The 21,262-nt window shown below is 39.0% G+C and overlaps 1 protein-coding gene across 2 annotated transcripts in view; it reads left to right on the forward strand.

The window, feature by feature from the left end:
* Nucleotides 1-21,262, forward strand: part of BRINP3 (BMP/retinoic acid inducible neural specific 3) — a 198,016-nt gene that overhangs the window by 147,416 nt on the left and 29,338 nt on the right. For both annotated transcript variants that reach the window (XM_054285676.1, XM_054285677.1), the window contains exon 7: nucleotides 12,598-12,820. In XM_054285676.1, coding sequence (XP_054141651.1) covers nucleotides 12,598-12,820 — 223 coding nt within the window. The remainder of the gene's footprint in view (nucleotides 1-12,597; nucleotides 12,821-21,262) is intronic.

Consider the following 21,262-nt stretch of genomic DNA (forward strand, 5'->3'; position numbering starts at 1 on the left):
AGGAGGAGAGAAAACAACCACACCCCGCCCCCCCCAAAAAAGCCCAGAAAAGCTCCCCCCAAAAAAGGCCAACAAAAATCCCTCAAAGAGAAACTACCTTCTAAGACAGACATTTTAAAACATGTACCAAATGTCTCATTTATACCTGCTTCAAATTACTAAAAGGAAGTAAAAGGGCAGAAGGTAACTGCAGGCATAATTTGGAAATGTCAGTTTAAACAGAGATGTTGTGTTGTACACTCTGATCAGAAGAAACTCATTGCATTTATAATGGAAAAAAAGATGCCCAGACTGATTTTCAGGCTCAGTGTTGAGATTTCAAATGCTAAATAATGTCACAAGATGACAAGGTTTCACAGACAGACTGTAAATTCACTCCATCATTTGCAGCGAAGGCAGTTTGCACAGGAAGTCCCCTCTTAGTCCAGTGACATATTCTTGCTTTTCCAGCTGCAGTGATTCAATTAAAATTCAGGTAAAATGAGACTAAAAATGAAACCTGGAATTCAAACGGAAAGCTGGAGGATTTCTTCAATTTATGGACACCACAAATTTAAGCTTGCTGTCTGAAGAGCTTTGTTTTGATGAGTTTGGGGCAAGGCTCCTTGCACAGAGCCCATGCCAGATGTGCCTGGGTCACTGTGCACAGTCTGTCTCTCTCTGCTGACCAGGACAGAGCCATTGCCATGCAAAGTGAATCCCATTTGAAATCTTAATTGAAAGACTCCTTCTGAACAGTCTGAACTGACTCACTGGCAGCTGAAGGTGCTTTTTAATCACTGAGAATAAAGACTTCAATCAATATGGTTCAAACTATTTGCCCCTGAGCAGTGGAGCGGTGGTTTGCTTTCAAGCACTGCTTACAGCCTCAGGCTCAGGGCCAGGAAAACTTAGCCCCCTGAGTTCTTAATACAATTATTGTTTTCTCCATTATCTTGCAGGGGTGTTAATTTGCCTCCCAGTAATTAACTTCCCTCTGTGGTTGTCAGGAAGTTTAATCAATAACATGAGCAGATACACCAAGCTGCCATTTCTTCTGTGACCAGCACTCCCCTCCCAGCTCTTCCACCCCTGTGGAGGTGTCCCTGTTTTAATAAAATGAACAGGTGGGATGCGCATAATGTCTTTGGAGGGTCAGTCTCTAAATTGTTCCTGTCCTACTTCAGAAATGATGGTACAGCTGATATAATTGCCCCTGTTCCAAAACTAAAAGCATTATCCAACTCCTGCTGCACCTGGCAAATCAACTTATTGCAGTTTCACGTGGCACCGCACTCTGAGATGCTTCAAACACTGTGATGACATTGTAATAAGAGGAGGAGCAGAAGGCTTGATCTAATATAATTCTACTTATGTCCACCATGTACAGGACATAATGTAATTCCCTTCAAAGCTAGTGACAAAATCCCCTCATTCTTGGTGGAATTCCAATCTGCCTTGGCAGCTTTGGGCTTGCTTTATTAAGAGTGATGTCACTCTGTGGCCTCTCTTTTCTTCTAGGGCAGTGTTGTCTGTTCTGATTCATAGCTTCTTAAATCTTCTCCTGGAACAGCTTAACACTGCTTATTTACTTCAATGTGTTTTCCAAGAACATTTTTCAGTTTCACTCATTCTCTTCCTTCCTTTATCCTCCTGTGAATCATTACATGTTTATTTATCCTACCCAGTTTTCAAACTCTAGGAGTTGCCAGCGTGTTCAACTGAGGTAAATTTTGGACTGACAGAGGTTATGTCTATATCTGCCCATAAGGAATATGTCTTATGCATTAAATGAATTTATAGCTCTGTAGACAGATAATAAAGGGCTTTGGGACATGCATGTTGCAGGAGTACTTCGAAGTCATATTGAAGTCATAAAAATATTTACCAAAAAAATCCAAAATAACCTGTAGATAAATTTTTGAGACATTTTCCTTGAAAGCTTACTGTGACTTCCCTTTGGAAAGGGAAGCATCCCTTTGAAGGGCAGGGATAGAAACATTTTAAGGAGTAATGAACCAAAATCAAACCTGACAGGATGAAGGGAATGCCCTTCAAACACTGGGACTTGCAGAGACAGCTGTGGAGTCTGGCTTTTTGATTTCAGGAAAGGGAACTTGCTGTCGAGGTCATATTTAGATTGCAATAAGAAACGTGTTGCTTCATTGCAGGAAATGTGAGCCCTTCCAGGCAAGGTTATCTCCTGCCCAGTAGAACTTCTGAATTAATCTACAATTTGTAGCATGATATTCTGGTTCCACTACCAATTTGGACTGAAATTATTTCACCTTTATGTGACACCAGGAGACTTTCCAGGCTTGTGAGAGGAGGATTTTTGTTTTTATGTTTCTATGACAGGCTGACATTATTAGCATTAACTCCACATCATACATATATGTTGTATGTTATATGAGTCTGATGTATTCTGTGATTCTATGGTAGATGTTAGATATGTGTATAACTATACAAACACATGAGTATATACATATAGATATGTATTATCTAACATCTATCATAGAACCACAGAATCATTAAGGTTGGAAAAGGCTTTTAATATGATCAAGTCAAACCAACAACCAGCACCACCACCCTGTTGTCCAAATATTTTTAAAACACCTCCAGGACTGGTAAGTCCACCACTGCTCTGGACAGCCTGTTCCATACTTGACAACCCTTTCCATGAAGAAATTTTCCTTAATATCCAATCTAAAGCTTCCCTGAGGCTATTTCCTCTCATCACTTCTAACATTTACATGAGATTCCTCAGAGTTATGTGTATAAAGGACTGACCAGAGGATCTCTGTTCCTCACCAATTCCACCTCCACACTGACACTTATCCCTGTTTATTCTTTCTTGCAGAGCACAGGGATGAGAGGAGCTGTCCTTGCAGCTTTCCTCACTTCAAAAAGAAATCAACCAAACCCCTCCCCCCACTCCTCCAAATCCACCCCACTGCCAGAATCATCCAAATTTGTTTTCCTGAGGTTTCTGCAGCAGCTGGATTATTCCACTTCAAATAGTCTGTCCAAAAGGAAGTCTGATCATCTTTCCCTCCTTGAAAAACAGACACCATGTCTTGCAGAAAACACACATTTCCTCCCTTCCCTTTGTCCTTCAGAAAGTTTAAAGGAGAAATCTTTTGCTTTGGAGAAGGAAATATTTTAATTATCAGGAGAGTTGGCTGATTTAGCCTAAATTGGAGGGAGAAGGGGAAGGAAAATTCAGATTTACTGTCTCTTCTCTGAAGAAATAAGGTTGTTTCCAGCTGCAGTCTTCTGCTTCTTTGAATTGGATTATTTTCAAACATATATTTCTTGGAACACAGCTGCTACTTCTTTGACAAATTGAGTAATGCATCACGAAGAACTAAAATTCATGGCAACATAAAAACAAATATATGTTCATTTTTAGCACTTTGTTTTCTCCAGGCTTCTGCATCATGGTGGGATATTTTAAAAAATATCTATCTCTTATAAATCTCTTTAATAACATCTACACAATATTGAGGCAGCACTTTAATGAACAGCAATCACATCCAACCATTTGAAATGTGGGTCCCATGGTTTATATCCTCTCAGACTTCCAGCTTTGTGCTTTCAGGTCCTGATTTACAGCTGACAATGGTATTTGACTCCCCATTATATTTATTGCCCTGATTAAAATAAAAAAAAATGTTGTTATTGAATAGGATTGATAACATGGTGGTCACATTGGAGCAGCAACAGGTTTACGCAAACAATGCAGTAAAATGTGAGATAAAATGGGAATTAGGAGATCTTTCCTTCCAGAACTCTCACCCCTTACACGAATTGCAGGTCCCACTGAGGACTCCAAGGAAGATGCAGTTGTCTGGAGCAATAGGCCAAATTATTTTTATTATTTGTAATAAATGGCAACAATTAAATCTGGGGTCTGTTGTGCTGACTACCCTATAAAGACATAATAAGAACCAGGCCTCTCTGAAGAGCTTGCAGTCTAAACAGAACATGTTGAAGTGTAGCAGAAATTAATATTTATATACAGGATGCTACAAAATATAGAGACAGCTACTTTGAATAAACCAACCAGGAACAATCTTTCAGTAACTGCAAAATTATGGGGTGTTTTTTGTTGTTTTTTTTGTTTTGTTTTGTTTTGTTTGGTTTGGTTTGGTTTTTATTGGTTTTTTTTGGTTATTTGTTTGCTTTTTTGTTTGCTTTTTGTTTGCTTTTTGTTGGGTTTTTTCTTTGTTTTGGTGTATATTTTTAGGAATGCAGTAAAGCGCTTAACCTTCACTTTGAAATGTTTATTCATTTTTAAATTGTTTTACTTCATAATTTTGATGTTATAATATGAAACTTGACAAAACAACAAACACTTGAAACTTGATATAACAACAACAACAACATGAAGTTGACATAACAACACAAAAATTTCTATTCCATCAGGGTCAAGGTGATTCAAAGCAAAGCAAAAGAGGAAAACTTTGCAATATTCCTTTTACAGGATATCAGAGGAATTGGAGGCATTTGGAAAATTTAAAAAAATTTCTAAGGATTGAGGATAACTTGGGAATGCTAAAAATCCTTTCACCTTTCATTTTCTTTGCACATTTCTACTTAAGAGCCCTCTTGGTGGTGACATGAGTAGCTTTAGCAGCTTTTCTTGGCTGTTGTGTGTGATGAACTGGCAGCCTCCTTTCCAATTCCTAACCTGGAAGAAAACCCAGCCAGTATTTATATTAAATAATAGTCTTGTTTACAGCACCAGCAGACAATCAGCCCTGCAATGGACACACAGCAGGGCTTGCTGACTTTGCTGCTCTATGTCACCTTTTCAGTAGGGAAATAAACTTTTGGATCTACTAGAGATATTTCCTAAGGGTTTTTTTTCCAAGGAGAGCTTCTGGTCTGAATATTCTTGTTGGTTCTGATTGTCACTGCTTTCCCTTATGCAATATTATCTGTTTATTTTGGCTTGCTGTTAGAAGGAATTGTGCCAAAGGAAGGCTGGCGTCCCATTAAAACCAGGTGTAGGCAAATGATTAGCAGAGACAAGGAGACAGGTTACTTTGAAGGAAAAACACCACAGGAATGAACTAAAACTGCAGCTGATTTTTTTTTTTAATTTAATATAAAGTTTTGAGTTCCTTAAGCAGATTTTTGTCTGTTGGGCAGTAATCTGGAAAGGCACATGCTTCTGGAATATCATCTCATGGACGGGATGAGGCTCAGAGGGGAAATGGCACATCAGGAGTCACACAGGGCTCAGGCCTGTGAGGGAAAGGGAAAAATCCTGCCTGAAAAGTGGTGGCAAGTTCAGTACAGCCAGGGTCTGTCCCAGGACTTGTTCTCTTTACTTTCTTCAGCAATGACTTGGAGAAAGTGCCCTCTCATCAGGTTTGCAGATGTTGCCAGTTTGAAGGAGTGAGACAGAAATCTTCAAGGTCAGGGCTGGACAAGCTGGGGACCAGGACAACAGGGACCTGGTGAAGTTCAACAAGGAAAAGAAAAATCCTGTTCTGGATAGGCAGAGCATCAGCTGGAGTTGGACCTGCCTGGCCAGGAGCAGCCCTGCAGGAAGATTCCTGGGGAAGAAGATGAAGAGGCCTGACAAAACCAAGGCCACATTGTGGGTGCTACAAAGGAGGGACCTGGAGATCAAGGAGGGGATTACCCTCAGTGCTTTTCAGACCACATTCAGGTGCTGCATCCAGTTTGGGGCTCCACAGTGCAGGAAAGATATCAGGAAGCTGGAATGTGGTCAGGGGTGTCCTCAGAGAGATGGAGGCTGGAGAGGCTGCCCTGAGAGGAGAGGCCCCAGGAGGGGTTGGTCAGCCTTGGGCATGGAGACCTCAGAGAACTCAGAGCAGCCACCCTGTCTACAGGGAGGGGAGAGAGAGTCAGGCTGTGTGGGGAGAGACAACAGGCATCAAGAGAAACAAGAGAGATTCACACTGGGGATATGGAGAAATTTATTCTCCATGAGGGCACTTGGGCCTTGACTGCAGCAGATTCCAAATGCTTGGAAAGATTCCAAGCTCTGAGAAAGTTAATCTGATGTCAGAGTTGACATGCTTGAAGCACAAGAGCGTCTCTCCTTGGACTACAGACTGCCCAAGGAAATAACAAGCCTGACTTAACACCTGATCCCAGAACTCTCTCTGGTTTAAGAAGGGAGCTGGATTCCAAAAGAAGCAGTGCTTTGTGCAGAGGAGTGGTCATTTGCAATTCTCATCATGAGAGTGAGAAAGGAGGAAATGCAGGGGAGAACAAGAATTTACTTGAGCTGATTTTGAAGCTGTCTGGAGCACTCTGGCTTGGAGCAGCACATCAGTCCATATCATTGCTTGTTCAGACTCATCACACCCTCACATGTTAAAAACAACTTGGTTTTTGTTAGTTTGCCTTAATCCCACTTTAACATTTTGTCAGAGCCAAAGCAGAACAGTTTTTGCATGAGGTATTACTCACTTCTAGACTGTGATGGCAGAGTTTTGATACCTCTAGAGCAAGTTAAAGAACTTGACTAAAAAGGAGGATATGTGTACAAATGACTGGTGTACAGATTTTTAAGGGAGAAAAACATTTCCTTAGAGCCTCATTTAGAGAAATGACAAATCAGCCCATTACAATTGCTCTCTAATGGTAGATTTTGACATGATAATGTCAAAAAGGGGTTTCCTCCTATGTACATATTTTTACTGAACTTTGTTAAATGAAAAAAAAACCTAAACCCCAAATCCTTATTAATATTAGAAAATACATAGAGACTATATAAAATTGTGAATAGTATATTTCAGTTAACAAAAGATTCTTACATTTTTTCAGTTATTGTCAGGCTGCTTTTGCCCAGAAAATATAATTGCTTTTTTGGGGTCTGAATATTGTTTAAAAATTAAAATTGATTCTGGGTAGATGATATAATTCATCCACAATTAGACAGGATTATATATTTACTGAAGCACCATGCTATAATTTCCAATGCTAAAAGTTTTGTTTCCATAAGATTATATTATTTAGTTTGGGGTAAAATGGCTCATCAGAAAATATGGCATTAAATGATACCACAGAATAATGCTTGATGGAATGTCATCTCCCCAGAAAATGCCATTTCTGGAGACTGAGAGAAGGTGACTGAAATTTCTTGTGGCTATGAAACAATTTTTCCTTAGCATATCACCAAATGCACATTCTTTTCAAACTGCTTTTTGTTGTCCAAAATTTTAAGTAGGTTTTCACCTCAATTATTGTCACATGTATGTTGTCATTAATTTCAGCCATAATAAGAACCAGCAGGAAAAACAAACAAACAAACAAACAAAAAAACCAAACACTATTATTTTTCCTTTGATAGAAATCCATGTCAAAGTTGAATTTTCCTATTTACTCAGGAGTTCTTGTGTTCCATGAGCACATCTCTGAGACTTCCCTAGATACAAGCCATGGCTTAAAGGAGCTGTTGTTTTATCCCCTGCTCCTGCTGCCCTGACTGCAGAGGCTCAGACTCTTCCCTGCCTTTGTGCAGAGCAAGTCTGGGCTGTGAGGAGGAAATTGCTCCAAGGTTCTTAGTCCTGAGCTAATCCCTGTTACTTTGACTGGGGAAACAGTGCAGATATGATTTAAAAGGAAATTTCAGAAATGACAGGTTCAAAGCTCAGTCCTGGACTTGCTCTGTTTGCTCTAAAGGAAATTGGAGACAAAAGTGCAGTGGTAAAATTTGGTGGTTTTGTATTTCCAGCGTGACATTGCTGTCAGATGTCAGCTTGCAGCCCCTTTAATAACCTGGTGTTCTGAATCCACTGACTTCCAAGGGTGCCTCCACAAGGGATCTTAGGAAACAAGCCAACCCAAGACATTTTGGCAGCCTGGAGAAGCTTCACAAACTACTCAAACAAACAAAAGCAGAAGTGTGCTGTTTAGGTGGGACAGTCCTGTAGCAAAATACCAGGGAGAATCAAAATACTCACAGGATATCAAGGCTCCTGCTCTCTTCCAACAGTGAGCAGGGGCTGGAATCTGAAATGCAAGGAATTCTCAGAACTTCTAAAAAGAAAGTTGAGAGTTTTAGCATTCAAGATATAGAAATAAAAGTAGTTACAGAGGTAAACAAGGAATTTAGAATGCAGTACTGTAGGTTTGTGTGTCATAATTATCTATGAAAGCTTGCACTGTAACATAAATACATAAGAGGAAATATTTCAAGATTAAGTCAAAATCATAAATATCTTTGTTAGCAGTGTTTTATTAGTCAAAAAATCCTTAAAAAGTCTTGTAACTAGGAGTTTTGTGACCTTCTGAACCCTGCTATAATGATGTGAGCCAAACTTACCCTTCCTAATATTGTAGAAAATAAGAAAATAAACTGCATCATCAAAAACAACTCAGAAGTCCCATCACTAACTCATTCAAAACTCCTTCAGAAATAAAGCAGGCATAAAGCATGGCACCTTTTTCCCTTGCAGCGGAGCACTGTCAGGTCCTTGGGTGAGGTTTTCTGGATTTTTTTGGCCTTTGCCAGTTCTGTCTGCAGAGTTGTAACCACTGCACCCAGCACTGAGCCCTGCTCTGACACCAAACAACAGGATCCAATTTACACCTCTGCAGCTCTAGGTATTTCTCACAGCCTAAATAAGTCTGATGTTCACCTGATTTCAGCAGGAATGTTTGCTCCCATTATGATATTTCTCATTTATTCTTTCCCACTGAAATATGGGATGCCATTTCCATCTCCAGGCACTGTTGATACAAGGAAGATTTACTGGCAGAAAGGAGAAGTGAAAAGAGACACAACCAGCCAGAAAATGAACTTACTTGACCCACCACTGCATATCATGTTTTACCCTTTTTACCTTATTTGCAATTAATGAAGAATATATAAAATCACATTGCTTGTGCTACCCACGTAAAAATAAAATGAAAATGCTGTAATCAGATTTTATGTGTAATCAAGAATCATAGTCTGGTTTTTTGGGTTGTCCTGTGCAGGGCCAGAGGTTAGACTCAATGATCCATGTGGGTCCTTCCCAGCTCAGGATATTCCCTGATTTTATGAATTAAAGTATCAATTTCTATGGCCCCTGGGACTGTAATACTGGCTGTTAATCCTCAGGAATGGCTGGCACTGTGTGTTGATTAGAGTGTAATAGTTTAATCATCTCTCAGTGTTAGGAGTTCATGTTGTAGTTTCACAGATCATGAAATGTGTCTGTTTAAGATATGGGTACATTATCTTCTCTTCTTTTATTTTTTTATTTTTTTTTTATGCAGCAGGCAGTGTGTAACCATGCTCATTTTATCTCTGTCTCTCCTTCACCTGCATTATGGAGCTCATTAGCAGGATCAGACAGGGCACAAGGGTAGTCAAAGATCATGTTTATTACAGGGAGAAAAAACCCATTTTCTGATTGCAAATGCTGTTGCATTGCAAGTTGAGGAGTGTAAACCTTCCTTATCACTTCTGAACACTGCATGGAGCAGTTGTTAGCTGTAGAGATTAGTGCCATCGAGCAGAGGACAGCAAGTGACAACTTTCCTTAAATACATGGTTAGAGCAATATGAGGGCTGAAAAGCATCCTCTGAGCCTGTTGTTTCCTGAGGGAGTTGCCTTTGTTTTGACTTCATGAAGCTCATTTTAAAGAGCTTTACCAGTGCCTCAGAGGAACAGAAGGGAAAAGAGACATTAGGAATTAAGCAGGTAAAAAGGAATGTGGCTTTGGGATCTCATCCCCCCCAGAGGTGTCAGAGTATATATTTATATACATATAGCATATACATATAAGTAAATATATATTTATATATTTGTATATTTATATACATATAGAATATATAAATAAAATACATATTTATAGTTCAATTCTCTAAATCTGGTAGAATTTATGAGGTTTTTACAAGCTGCATAAGGACTTTGTATCAGCTCAATAAACCTTCTTTCCTATTACTTAATTTTTTTAAATGACCATTTTTAATATTTTTAAGTCTTCAGACTTGGAGGGCTTTACCAAGCCAATGGGCCAGGGCAGACACAACCTTCTGTCACACCTTCTGTGCAGACCTGGGAGGGACTGAGGGCTGGGAAGGGCAATGTGAGGATGTCACTGAGCTTAGGAAGGAACAAAACTCTCTGGCACTGTCTTTGAGCTCCAGTGAGTCAGGCATTCCTTTATTCTGGCCAGGATGTGCACTGGAAATCATTCCAACTACACATGTCCATTATGAGACTTTGCGCATTCTATAAACTTATAGAAAACAAAGAATTCTTTGGTTCTACACAATTCTTTTCATTAGTTAGTGTGTGATCTTCTATTGGATATTGATCCCTTTGCCTTTCATGCTTATTTGGTCCAGCTCTGTAGTTCCCTTATCATTCTTCTCTCAGAGGGGTTCTCTCCAACTTTGCCAGGCAGATTTTCATCAGTTTAAAGTCTGATTAATGTCTGATTACCTCCTCTGTATCTTCTAAATTCCCAACATATAAATTTTAAAATCCCACACCTCCAAAAGTCCCTTTTTATATGTTGAAGCTTATCAGGCCCTGCCCAGCCTGACCCAAAAACTTGCTGGTTTAAAGATTAAACCAACAGCAGAGCCCAGCTCCCTTCCCCCTTGGCAAAGGGGAACAAACCCATTACTAAAGTTGCTTAAAAATAAAAAGAATGTTATGGCATTTCCAACAAGGAATCAGAGGTTGGGACTGGGCTCTGAGCAACCTAATCTAGAGAAGGTATCTGCTCATTGCAGTGGGGGTTGGAGTATAAATGTCCTTTCTTACCCAAATTATTCTCTAATTGTAAGGTAGGAATAATTATCATTGGGGAAGGAGAAAACAGAACTGTCTATCCCAAAACTACACTAAGATTCACAGAGATGCTCATCTGGTAATGCAGAATTTATTAAATATTTCCATTAATTCAAATTGTTAGCTGTACACCCAGGAATGGACATTCTTGCTGGACAGAGGATAAAAAGCAACTTAGACAAATTAAGGAAGGGATAAAGCAAAACATAAAAGGCTCCAAATAGTAGATAAGATAAAGAAACAGTTCCTTTCCCTCATGCCCTAAGGACAGCACAGGGGCTGTACAAAGACAAAGGCATGAGGGCAAAATGAACAACACATTCCCAGAGGAATTATTAAAAACATTTTTTTAAACATAAAATCGTCATAATTTTCCCTTGATTTTAATTTTTTACCTTCCAGAAGACTTTCAATGCTTTCTGTTTTCTTATGAGCCATCACCCATCACAGAAAATACTCTGCTGAAGTGGGACTGTTGTATTCCATCACTGCCCTGTGTCCTTCACTATATGGTCAAGGGTCACTACAGCATATTTATAAATGATCTTTTTTTCTCCATCCATAAAAAAGAAAATATTTTTGCCTGCTTTGTGTAAAAATCTTAAAAAAACTAAAGCTAAACCAAAAGACTTAATAACAAGGATGTCAATGAAGTATTCTTTGATGTGAGTGGATGTTTTCCCTAGTCTTCCATGAGCAACCTAAAATGACACCAATGTTAAATATTATGATTATTTTTGTTTGAAGAGGGAGGGTACCTCAGGCAGCAGGATCTTTGCTTTCACATAGTCTGCTGAAATATAAACCATCCAAAAGGAGCATCTGGCAGGGTGAAAGCCAAACTGTGGGATGAGTGACTTCATTGCAGGAACAAGCTGAAAAAAAAAAAGGATTGTGAAGGGTGGGAGGATAGCAGCAGGCAGAAGGGCAGGCAGGGAAACATACTGATATACAAAAACAAGAAAGATAAAGGATAAACATGTGCATTCAAGTGCGCCACTCACTCTCACATATTTACCCAGTATTTGGAGCCCTTTTAATGAAAGTCTATTTAAGTTCAGAAGTTATACATCATTCTACTTATGGAAACAGACTCCTTAATTCATAAAACTCTGTTAATAAGATTCTGTCTACATATCTTTTGTGGACTGAGCTACCAGAACAAGTCACAAAGCATGGCATGTTCACAGTAACAATATGACCTTGTGATTGAAGAACTCCTTTCCACCACTTTAGAGACAAAAAAGAAGTTATGGGAACATTTTTTGAAGTGTCATAAAATTTTGAAGTACCATAAAATGCTTTGAAAGGCTCCATTTTAATTGTAAATACTTATGAAAGTCTAATTTAATGGCTTGTGTCGGGTGAAATAACATATATATAAGAGCAATGGCCTGTAAAATCACATTTACTTGCACGTCCTAAGTATTGGAATACACTTCTTTTAAGACAGTTTCTGATGTTCTTCAAATGAGTCAATAAACATTGATCATTAAATGCACATTTGCTTTCAGATCCCAGATTTGAAGGTAAGAAACTCTGATTCTTATTTAATCTTCGTATTACCCAGGTTGAGAAACAAGGTCAAAGCTTGTATTTGCTTTAATATTAATTTTTAAATTATAGAAATATTAGATTTTGCTGACTTTATTCTAATATTACCAATGAAAATGTAGACATCTTTCTAGTTAGAAAGAGTTAAAATGCTCAATTTTAAAATTTCAAAAGATTGAGTTTATGAAAATTGTTTTGTGAAAAAAACAAATGAAAAGTTAATTTCTGCTGCAAGAATAACCATAGCCACATAATTAAAGACTATTAATTTATATTTTTTTTGCAGATGAATTCAAATTATTTATGAAGAGGCTGCCTTTGAATTATTTCCTGAACACATCTGCTGTGATGCATTTGTGGACAATGGATTCTAATTTCCAACGCCGCTACGAGCAGCTGGAAAGCAGCATGAAGCAACTCTTCCTCAAGGCCCAGAGAACGGTGCACAAACTCTTCAGCCTCAGCAAGAGGTGCCACAAGCAGCCCCTCATCCGCATGCCAAGGCAGAGGTAAGTGCCTTGTTTGAAAGGAGAGGTGTCTACTAAGGAAGGCAGGAACTTTCCCTGAAATGGAAAATGTGAATCCACTTCCTCTGAATTATTATAATTTTGAAATTAAAAGGCTCTCAGGCAAAGATATGGGAATAAGAATAACAGTTCCGTACTAGGAAAATTAAAAATACAAATGCAACAGTACAAACAAAACAAAAAATACCCTGGCAGAGTCAGAATAGGAGGGGACACCCTGTGGGTTAGGGTGGTGGCAGCAGTCTGTGAGAAATAGGTACTCACTTTTCATAGTTCAGGTTTATTAAACCTTATCAAAAATACAACACAAGAATGAATAAAGAAAAAAGGTTACAGCGCTGGGAACAAAAAGATTTTCCCTGCTATGTGCTCAGCCCCTACACAATGGAGGTTTTACCCTTTTTAACCCCTTAATCCCTCTCAAAGATCTGCCCATCAACCTCTTCTTTGCTGTCCAGTGGTGGAGATCTCTTCCTCAAATCCTCATTGGAGGTCAGATGTCACCATAGTGACAAGCCAGCCCTCCCAGATGTCCCAACTCCAACTGTCCCTGAATAGCCACATGAGGGGGTACAAAATAACTATAAATCTATAAACTTTTATAACCCTATGTACATGATATTTGTCCATTAATTGTGAGAGTCAATCATCACATTACTCATCTATCACAAGTCCCATCCCATGGGGGCTCAGCCCTCCTGCAGTGCCAGCTGTGGCTCTGCTGCAGCAGGGATCCTGCACAAGGGGGGAGTTTTCCTCTGCAGCTCCAGGGCTGCTGGAGATGGGCCTGGGCTCCCTCTGGCAATGCAGAAAGCTGCTCCTCTGGGAATGCAGTGGGCAAAGGCTTCTGTGGTGTCCCAAAGCTCAGATGGTATCCAGGCAGGAATGCTTGGCTCCTCCCCTAGGCGGAGCATCTCCCCATGGGATGATGGAATTTGATCAGCCATGCAGAGACACGCACTGGCCCATGAACAGAAGATAATTAATAAATAATGGCCCATGAACAGAAGATATTTCCTGAGGGAGGATTGGTTGTGGTAGAGATAAAGAAAACTGCCCAATTAAAGAGGATAACTGCCTCATCTCTGACAGATGGGAATTGAATACACTCCAAGCTAAACCTGAGATAGTAAGGAACACTCTATAAAATCCTGAGAAATCGAAACGTGGCACTAAAATCTCCTCAAGGCCATGGATGTGGGAATGGTACAGCCACAGGGTACAGTCCTTATGTTTGTAGGAGTTGAACAGTCCCATCTTGCAATATCACTCTGTTCCTGTTTTCTAAATACAATGGGAAAGGTCAGAATAAATCCTGATTTGTTTGTGACTGTGTAGGATAGGAGGCAACTTAGATGTGACACGAGCACAGATTCATCATCCCATTTGGTTTGCCTGTTTTACAGACCCATGTTTTCCGTGGCACTTGGCCAGGTGTAACAGTGCCAAAGACTTGTGTACAGAATCCTGAATAACTGCTCTGGAGCAGGCACAACTGTTTTAGGAACTTTGTGGGTCATTTTACAATGTATACTACACACAATTGATTTCTCGTCTTGTTTGTCAAATATGAATTAGATTGCAAAGGATGCCTGAGGAAAGAAAATAGAAGAGTTTCAATCCTTCCTAGAAACAGAGAGAGATCCTGAAAGCCAGCTAATCAAATCTACATTAGCATAAAGTGGGTATATTTGATTCCTGGTTGAAAATTGTTTTGTTGAAATTAGTGCAATGACACTACAGTAAATCTGAAATGAATGAGATTTGAGGACATTGTTCTTCTGAGCACAAGTATTGTGGGATAGTCCAGTGACTCCTGCATTTAGCACGTTTCTCAATTGATTTTAAAGAAATCTAGTTTAGGTTCAGTGTTCCAGAACTGCCAGAGATACTTTACACTCCCCTGCTTTCCGCTCTGCTGTTGCAAGCTCAAGCACCATCAATTCCTCTTTGCCTGTCATTGGCCCTCCCCCTTCTTTCAGGAGGCTGTGCTTGTAGCTTTCATGCTCCCTTTCTTCTACATATTGTGCTTTGTGCTGTGATCTGCTAGTTGAAACCAAAAATTCACTCGTGGGGTCATTTCGTGATTAGAAAACATTCTGCCAAGAGATGTTATGTAATCACTGCAGAGCCTCGTATCCTGTTGGGTGTGTCTTGGCCATGACCTGAATGAGCATCCTACAAAGAGATAATTCACCATGAACGACTTCTTCAGGAGCCCAGAGCTTCTTAAAACGCAAGAAACAGTCCAGACTCATTTTTGCCCTCACCAAAATTAAATACAATAAATTTTAAATAACTTAAAATAATCAGGTCTTCTAAAATAACCTCCACAGGGCTTTGGAGCAACATTTGGTTGCCATTGATAATGGCAGTGAAAAAGATGAAGTGAGATATGTAAAATTGCAAGGATTGATCAAAACACAGCTTTCGTGTCATATAAAGGATTTTTTTTATTTCAATGCAGAACTTGCAACTTCATGATTTTTTTTTCCATATAAAGATGTGACACTGTGCCAAAAAGATGTGGACAGGCAGGGAAAGGTCCAGACAAGGGCCACAAAGATGATACTAGAAGAGGAAGCTGCCCCATTAGGAAAGGATGAGAGACTGTGAGAAAAGAAGGCTCAGAAGAGCCCTTATTTCCATGTTCCATATTTAAAGAGGGAAACAAAGAAAATGGAGGAGTCAAATGCAAAAGACGAGAGGAAATGGGTGCAAGGTTCTGCTGGGGAGATTCTGAGTAGACACAAGAGGAAAATGCTTCACAATGAGAGCAGTCACTGGAATGACCTCTCCAGGGAAGCAATGAACTCCTCAGTGTTGGACAATTTTAAGATGCAGCTGGACAGGGTGCTGGACCATCTTTTCAAGGCCATACTTTTGCCAAAAATGTTGAACCAAATCATCCTTGAGATCCCCTCCAGCCTGAAGGCAGTCCATGGTTCTATGGCAGCAATGAGTCTGCCTGTTCTACAGGGAGTTGCACCAAACTTTCACAGCAGTTTGATTTTGCAGTGTATCTCAAACTCAGGAATACCATCACTTACTTTTGAGTTAATTATGTCTCATTTTAGTGACTACTCTGAAATTTTTCCTTGTCACTACAGAGGGAGATAGGGCGTATGATGTAGTGATGAGCAACAGATGACTCAAATATCAGTGTTAAAGCAGGCTTGGGAATACTTTGCCAGTGGGATACATTTGCTAAAAGAGACGAATTTTAAAGGTTGTATTCCATCTGACTATCTGGGAAAATTGCCTTCTGACATCCAGGCTTTTAAGGCTGATAAGTAGAGCTTTAAAATAAGAAGTAAGGGGAAAAGGTCAAAAGAAACTGGTTTAATGTCCAAGCTCATTTAAAAAAATCTGATAGATCAAGATAAAGTACTGGATAAAGGAATATCAGTGGTGAAAAGACCAATAGTGAGAAAGAAAACAGGACGTTGACAGAATAGATTTTAGATATTCCTCCTGATGAGAATATACCTAATCCAGATGAAATACTGAATTTTTGATACCTGCCAACAGGTAAGTGAATATAGAAAGAATACCTGAGTAATGCCATGGAGAAACAGGAACCATTGCTCTGGCTGTAACATCAAACATTTCAGCAGACAGTGAGGGGAAAAAGAGAACCAAACCCCAGTACAACTTTTTTTTTTGTGTTCAAGAGAATATAGAAATAAAAGCAGAAAAAATATCTTTGTGATCTTTGAGATCTCTTCCAGCCTAAGACAGTCTATGACTCTGTGTACCATGCACAGTCGAGCCTTCAAAGAAACAAGAAGGGGAATTGGAACAAAATGTCATTTTTCCAGGACTTTCTAAACAACTCCTTCACGGTAATGTTTGGGCTCTGCTACTGGGTGAATTTTATTTTGGAAAGAGAAATTGGATTGAGTTAATGAAGCTATAAATACTATTTTCAATAGTTTTGGGCAGGTGTCCTCTCAGATACAGATTAAAGAAGCAATGCTTCAACTTTTAGTAAAGGTCATGGTGTTGGCAGTGAGTAAAACCAGCTCTGCTAATGTTTAATTTTACACAGAATTTCACTAATCAATAGAATATATTTAAAAGGATTTTTCAAGGGATATCTTGAGAATGAGGGCTGTTTTTTCATGAAACTGGGAGGTATGTCCTCAAAGTTTAACGTAATTCATGAAAACTTTCTCTGAGACTGCAGTTTTATAGGGATTTATCTATGCAGTCTGCCAGAAATCATTTGGTCACGCCTGAAGGAGCTCCTGCATATGGTCAAGGTTATCATTAATTACTGAAAAAAATAATCTCTTTTCTCTGGCTACAAAATTTCTTTCCTGAACATGAAACAAATTGTTGCCTGATTGTTTTAAATGGGACTTAATTAATGAGTTACAAAGAATTGCTTGCAATTTCTTTCATATTTCCTGAAGACCAAGCCACTTAGTAATCATAATACTAAATTACATTAATATTTTAATTTTCTAATCCTGAAACCAAAACACCATTGAATATTCTTCTAACATCATTGTTCACAGCAAAAAAAAACTCAATTAACTTGCAGGTTAAAGAAACTAAATTTCCATGTCTCCTTTTTGGACATAGTTTATATTCTTCAGCTAGAATAAAGTACAAATAGTTTTATTTCAGTTTGCACTCAGGGTCAGAAAAATTTACTGTAGCACTTTTGTGTGCAGTGGAGGTGGGCCCAGGATTACAACTTTTATTTTATTCTGTTCACTTCAAATCTTTTCGTGTTCCAGATGTTCTGCCCAGCTTTTAAACTTGCTTTCATTAACATGAAACAGACATTTGGTCCTTTTCCTGAAAGTCAGATAATGCCAAGATACATCAAATACCCTTAGATTTCGATTGTGGCACTGCTGAGTGTAAGTTTTAAAATTCACCTCAATTAATTAATCAATCTGTAATCAGTGGAGTATTTACTTGTTGTCTGAATTCAGCAAAAAAAATACCACCTAGCATTCAAAGCCAGAGAAATTTCTTTGTAGGTAATCTGCTCCCATGTTGTGTATAAAGGATGGGTTAATAAAACATTCAATTTCAAGAGATAAAGAGAAAAACAAGATTAAAAAACTGCACTCTGAAAAAGAAATGTGTTCTTCAGAGTGATACTACCAGATGAGATTCTCCCTCCATGAATTTCAGGCTCTGCTGCCTCAAGAGGCTGAAGTGATTATTTCCAGTATGTTCTCATTGCACATCAGCCTTAAAAACAGGGAGTATTCTTGTGTTCTCTTAGCAGAGTCCACTGTGTGCAGGAGTTGCTGTCCTACCTGATGGCCAGGTCCTGCTGCAGCCTTTGTGCAGGAAAACGTGTTTGAGAGATGGCACAGAACATTTTGGTTTGCAGGAAAATATGGTTGGGAGATGGCACAGAACATTTTGCTTTTCAGGGATGTAGTTGAGAGATGGCCCAGAACACTTTGGTTCACAGGGATGTGGTTGAGAGATGGCACAGAACATTTTGCTTTGCAGGAAAACATGGTTGAGAGATGGCACAGAACATTTTGCTTTGCAGGAATCAGCAGGAGGTGTAAAATACAGATGGGAGGATGGTTGAACAGCACAAGGAGCACAGAATATTTGGTTTGCAGGAATCAAGCTGAAGTGTAAAACACGTGTGTGCCCTGAGCTCATCTGGTGCATTTCTGGGTTAGGAGCATGAGCTGTGAGGAGCAGTGGTTAATCTTTGGAGAGGATTTGTTGTGGAGTGCATCCATCCTGAGAAAAGGACTAAACTGGGCACTTAGTCCCAGCTCTGGATTCCAGCAGCATCTTCCTGAGATGAGGTCAGAAAGTGATGTCCTACTGACTGAGTGAGGGCAAGTTTCCTCACAGGCTGAGGCTGTGCCTGCTGGCTCACACCCCCACTGGAGGGTGACACCTGTGAGCCATCTCTCACTCCAACATCACCTTCAGGCTGAACCTTTTCATTTGAACCTTTTAATTTCTCAAAGAAAAAAAGAAGTGGAAGGAATTAGTAAATATCAACTGTACTGCACATGGCCACTGCAGCTCACATATAAGAGGTGAAGCAGCAAGCAAAAGTGTGGTTATACAGCTGTGTTCTGGGGAGGGAAAATGGGTTTTCTTTCTCTTTTGGTGGACACAGCAGTAAGGTTTAATTTTAAATGCAATGACTGTGGTGAGAAACTGAAAATCCTAGGAACAGAAGACCTGATTCTACCTTTGAATTGCTGCCAGTGAAACCCCTGGTGTGAACCAGAGCTAGGGATGTGCTGGCACTCACACCCACCCAAATTATGGAACCAAAGGGAGAGGACTGGAATCTCTGTGCTTGGGAACATTAAAAGAACTATTAACTGTCTGGGTGGAGAAGGAGAATCTTCCCTTTCCCAAATACGTTTAAAGAAGGACAGCAATGATTTCCTCTGATTTGCTTTAATATCCAACCACTTGTGAAAGAGATGGAAGTGAGGGGAAGCTTTCATTTCTTCCTTCAGAAGTGCCAGTTTATAACTTGGTTTCATTCCTCTTGTGTCATTCAAATGAGTTCCTTCACTAATCATCCTTTTAAGTGAGTACACTCAGTACAGGACATTATTGTAGGTATGAACCTTATCTGTATGCACTTTAAATAATTTCATAATGAAAAAGCATCACTTAAAGGTCTTATTTAATCAGCACCATCTGTGATTTAATAAAGATATAAACAAAAATATTAAAAGGAGAGAGGTAATGTAAATACAGTAATAAGTCAGTGGGAAAAAAAAATTGCATCTTCCCTGCATAACAACTAAATGGAAACCTGGTGCAATAAGCTGCAAATGAAGATTATCAGCATCTCAAGTAAATAAGAATTTCAATCTCAGAACACCAAGGTATGGCATGTGCACACAAAAGCATGGAGTTTTGAATAGAATGTTAGTATTTGAATTTTTGAAAAGACTGGATGCTTAATATTACCATATAATTTAAAGTGAAGGTGATAATTATATCAATAGTTCAGACACTTTTTAAAAGGATCTTATTCTGGTAACAGAAACTGAAGACAAATACAGATGAAACTTCTTAATAACTTTTAAAAAATATTTTAACATATAAAAGCCCCTATTTCTGGAAGGAAAGTAATTATTGGTAGCCTTATATTTGAAGCATGTCCTTATCTCCATGAAAGTTATTTTTTTAAAGAAGCATACTCTGAAGCTAATGCAGATTTAGAAGGAGTTCATCACTAGAGGCAGTGAATAGTTACATCAAACACAAGAGTTTCAGAAAGAATTGTGCTTTTTAAAATCAGATTTTTTCCTGGAATTTCCCACAAAATGCACAACAGACAGCTATGAAAGAAGGAAGAGTCATGAATTTCCATTTTCTTGTTTCCATATTTTTTTGGAATTTCACTTAGCAAAATATTCACATGCCCTAGAAGCACAATGTCTGAATACTCTAAAAACACTTAAGAGAAGGGGATTTTTGTTTGGGTCCTCTCTTCAGTCCATAGGCAGAAAAACAGATTTAAAATAGATGACTTTTTTGCAGCATCTGTGAACACAGTCCTTCAGAACACAGGCCTGGAAACCTGTTTCCTTCAGAACTCTCCAGAATGAAATACATAAAAAATAAAGGGAGTAGTGCAGGTTAATCCAATTCCCTCAGGACGTAATGCAGGATTAATTCCTTACATCCCAAAGTTGTTTATCAGCTACTTTAGATTGCTTTGCTATAAGTGTAATTGATTCATGGGCACAACATTACTAAGGAATAAAATATTCCACCAAGGAAGCCACAGAGTTCAAGGTATGAAAGTTTCTCCCTGCATCACGCAGAGAGTTTTCATCTTAAAGAGCATTTGTGGCACTGGATGTAAGGGGGGAAAAAAAAATCTAATTATCCATCACTTAACAGGCTGATGGAGTGAAGGTGAGCAGTGAGTCTAGAGAAAAATGATGTTTTAGAAAGGCAGAGTAAGACAGCAAAACCTCCTCTGGATGGGCTGGATCTAACATAAATGATTCTTCTGAACACAAAGTGCTAAATAAACAGTATTTTGTCTGCTTTTAGAACATCTTCTTTAATAGAGGACAAGGATCACAGAGATGTTTCTAAACAAAAGTGGTTCCCAGAAAAATGCGTTGTCATTACTGGCATATTTAAAAAAAAGAAAATAAGAAAAGATTTTTATTTTATCTGCTCCAATTAAGATATTGCATTTGGGAGTCAAAAATGGAGTTACAAATTCTAATGTAAAGGAATGCCTATCCAGTGGAAATTTAGATTTGGTGTGACACATCAAGTGCACATCTGAAAGTCACATGCCACAGACAAGAAAGGTGATGAGATGAAGTGTGAGAGATAAAACGAAGGTCAGTTTGGTAGTGGCTGCTTTACTAACCCGAATACTAAGTCTGCATCTGTCCTCAAAGGAAATAAAATGATCTGCTTGGAGGTGAT

Source organism: Melozone crissalis, unplaced genomic scaffold (assembly GCF_028551555.1).
Source record: "Melozone crissalis strain CALT ecotype California unplaced genomic scaffold, PUWL_Pcris_2 ptg000045l_1, whole genome shotgun sequence".
In the NCBI taxonomy this organism is placed as follows: Eukaryota; Metazoa; Chordata; class Aves; order Passeriformes; family Passerellidae; genus Melozone; species Melozone crissalis.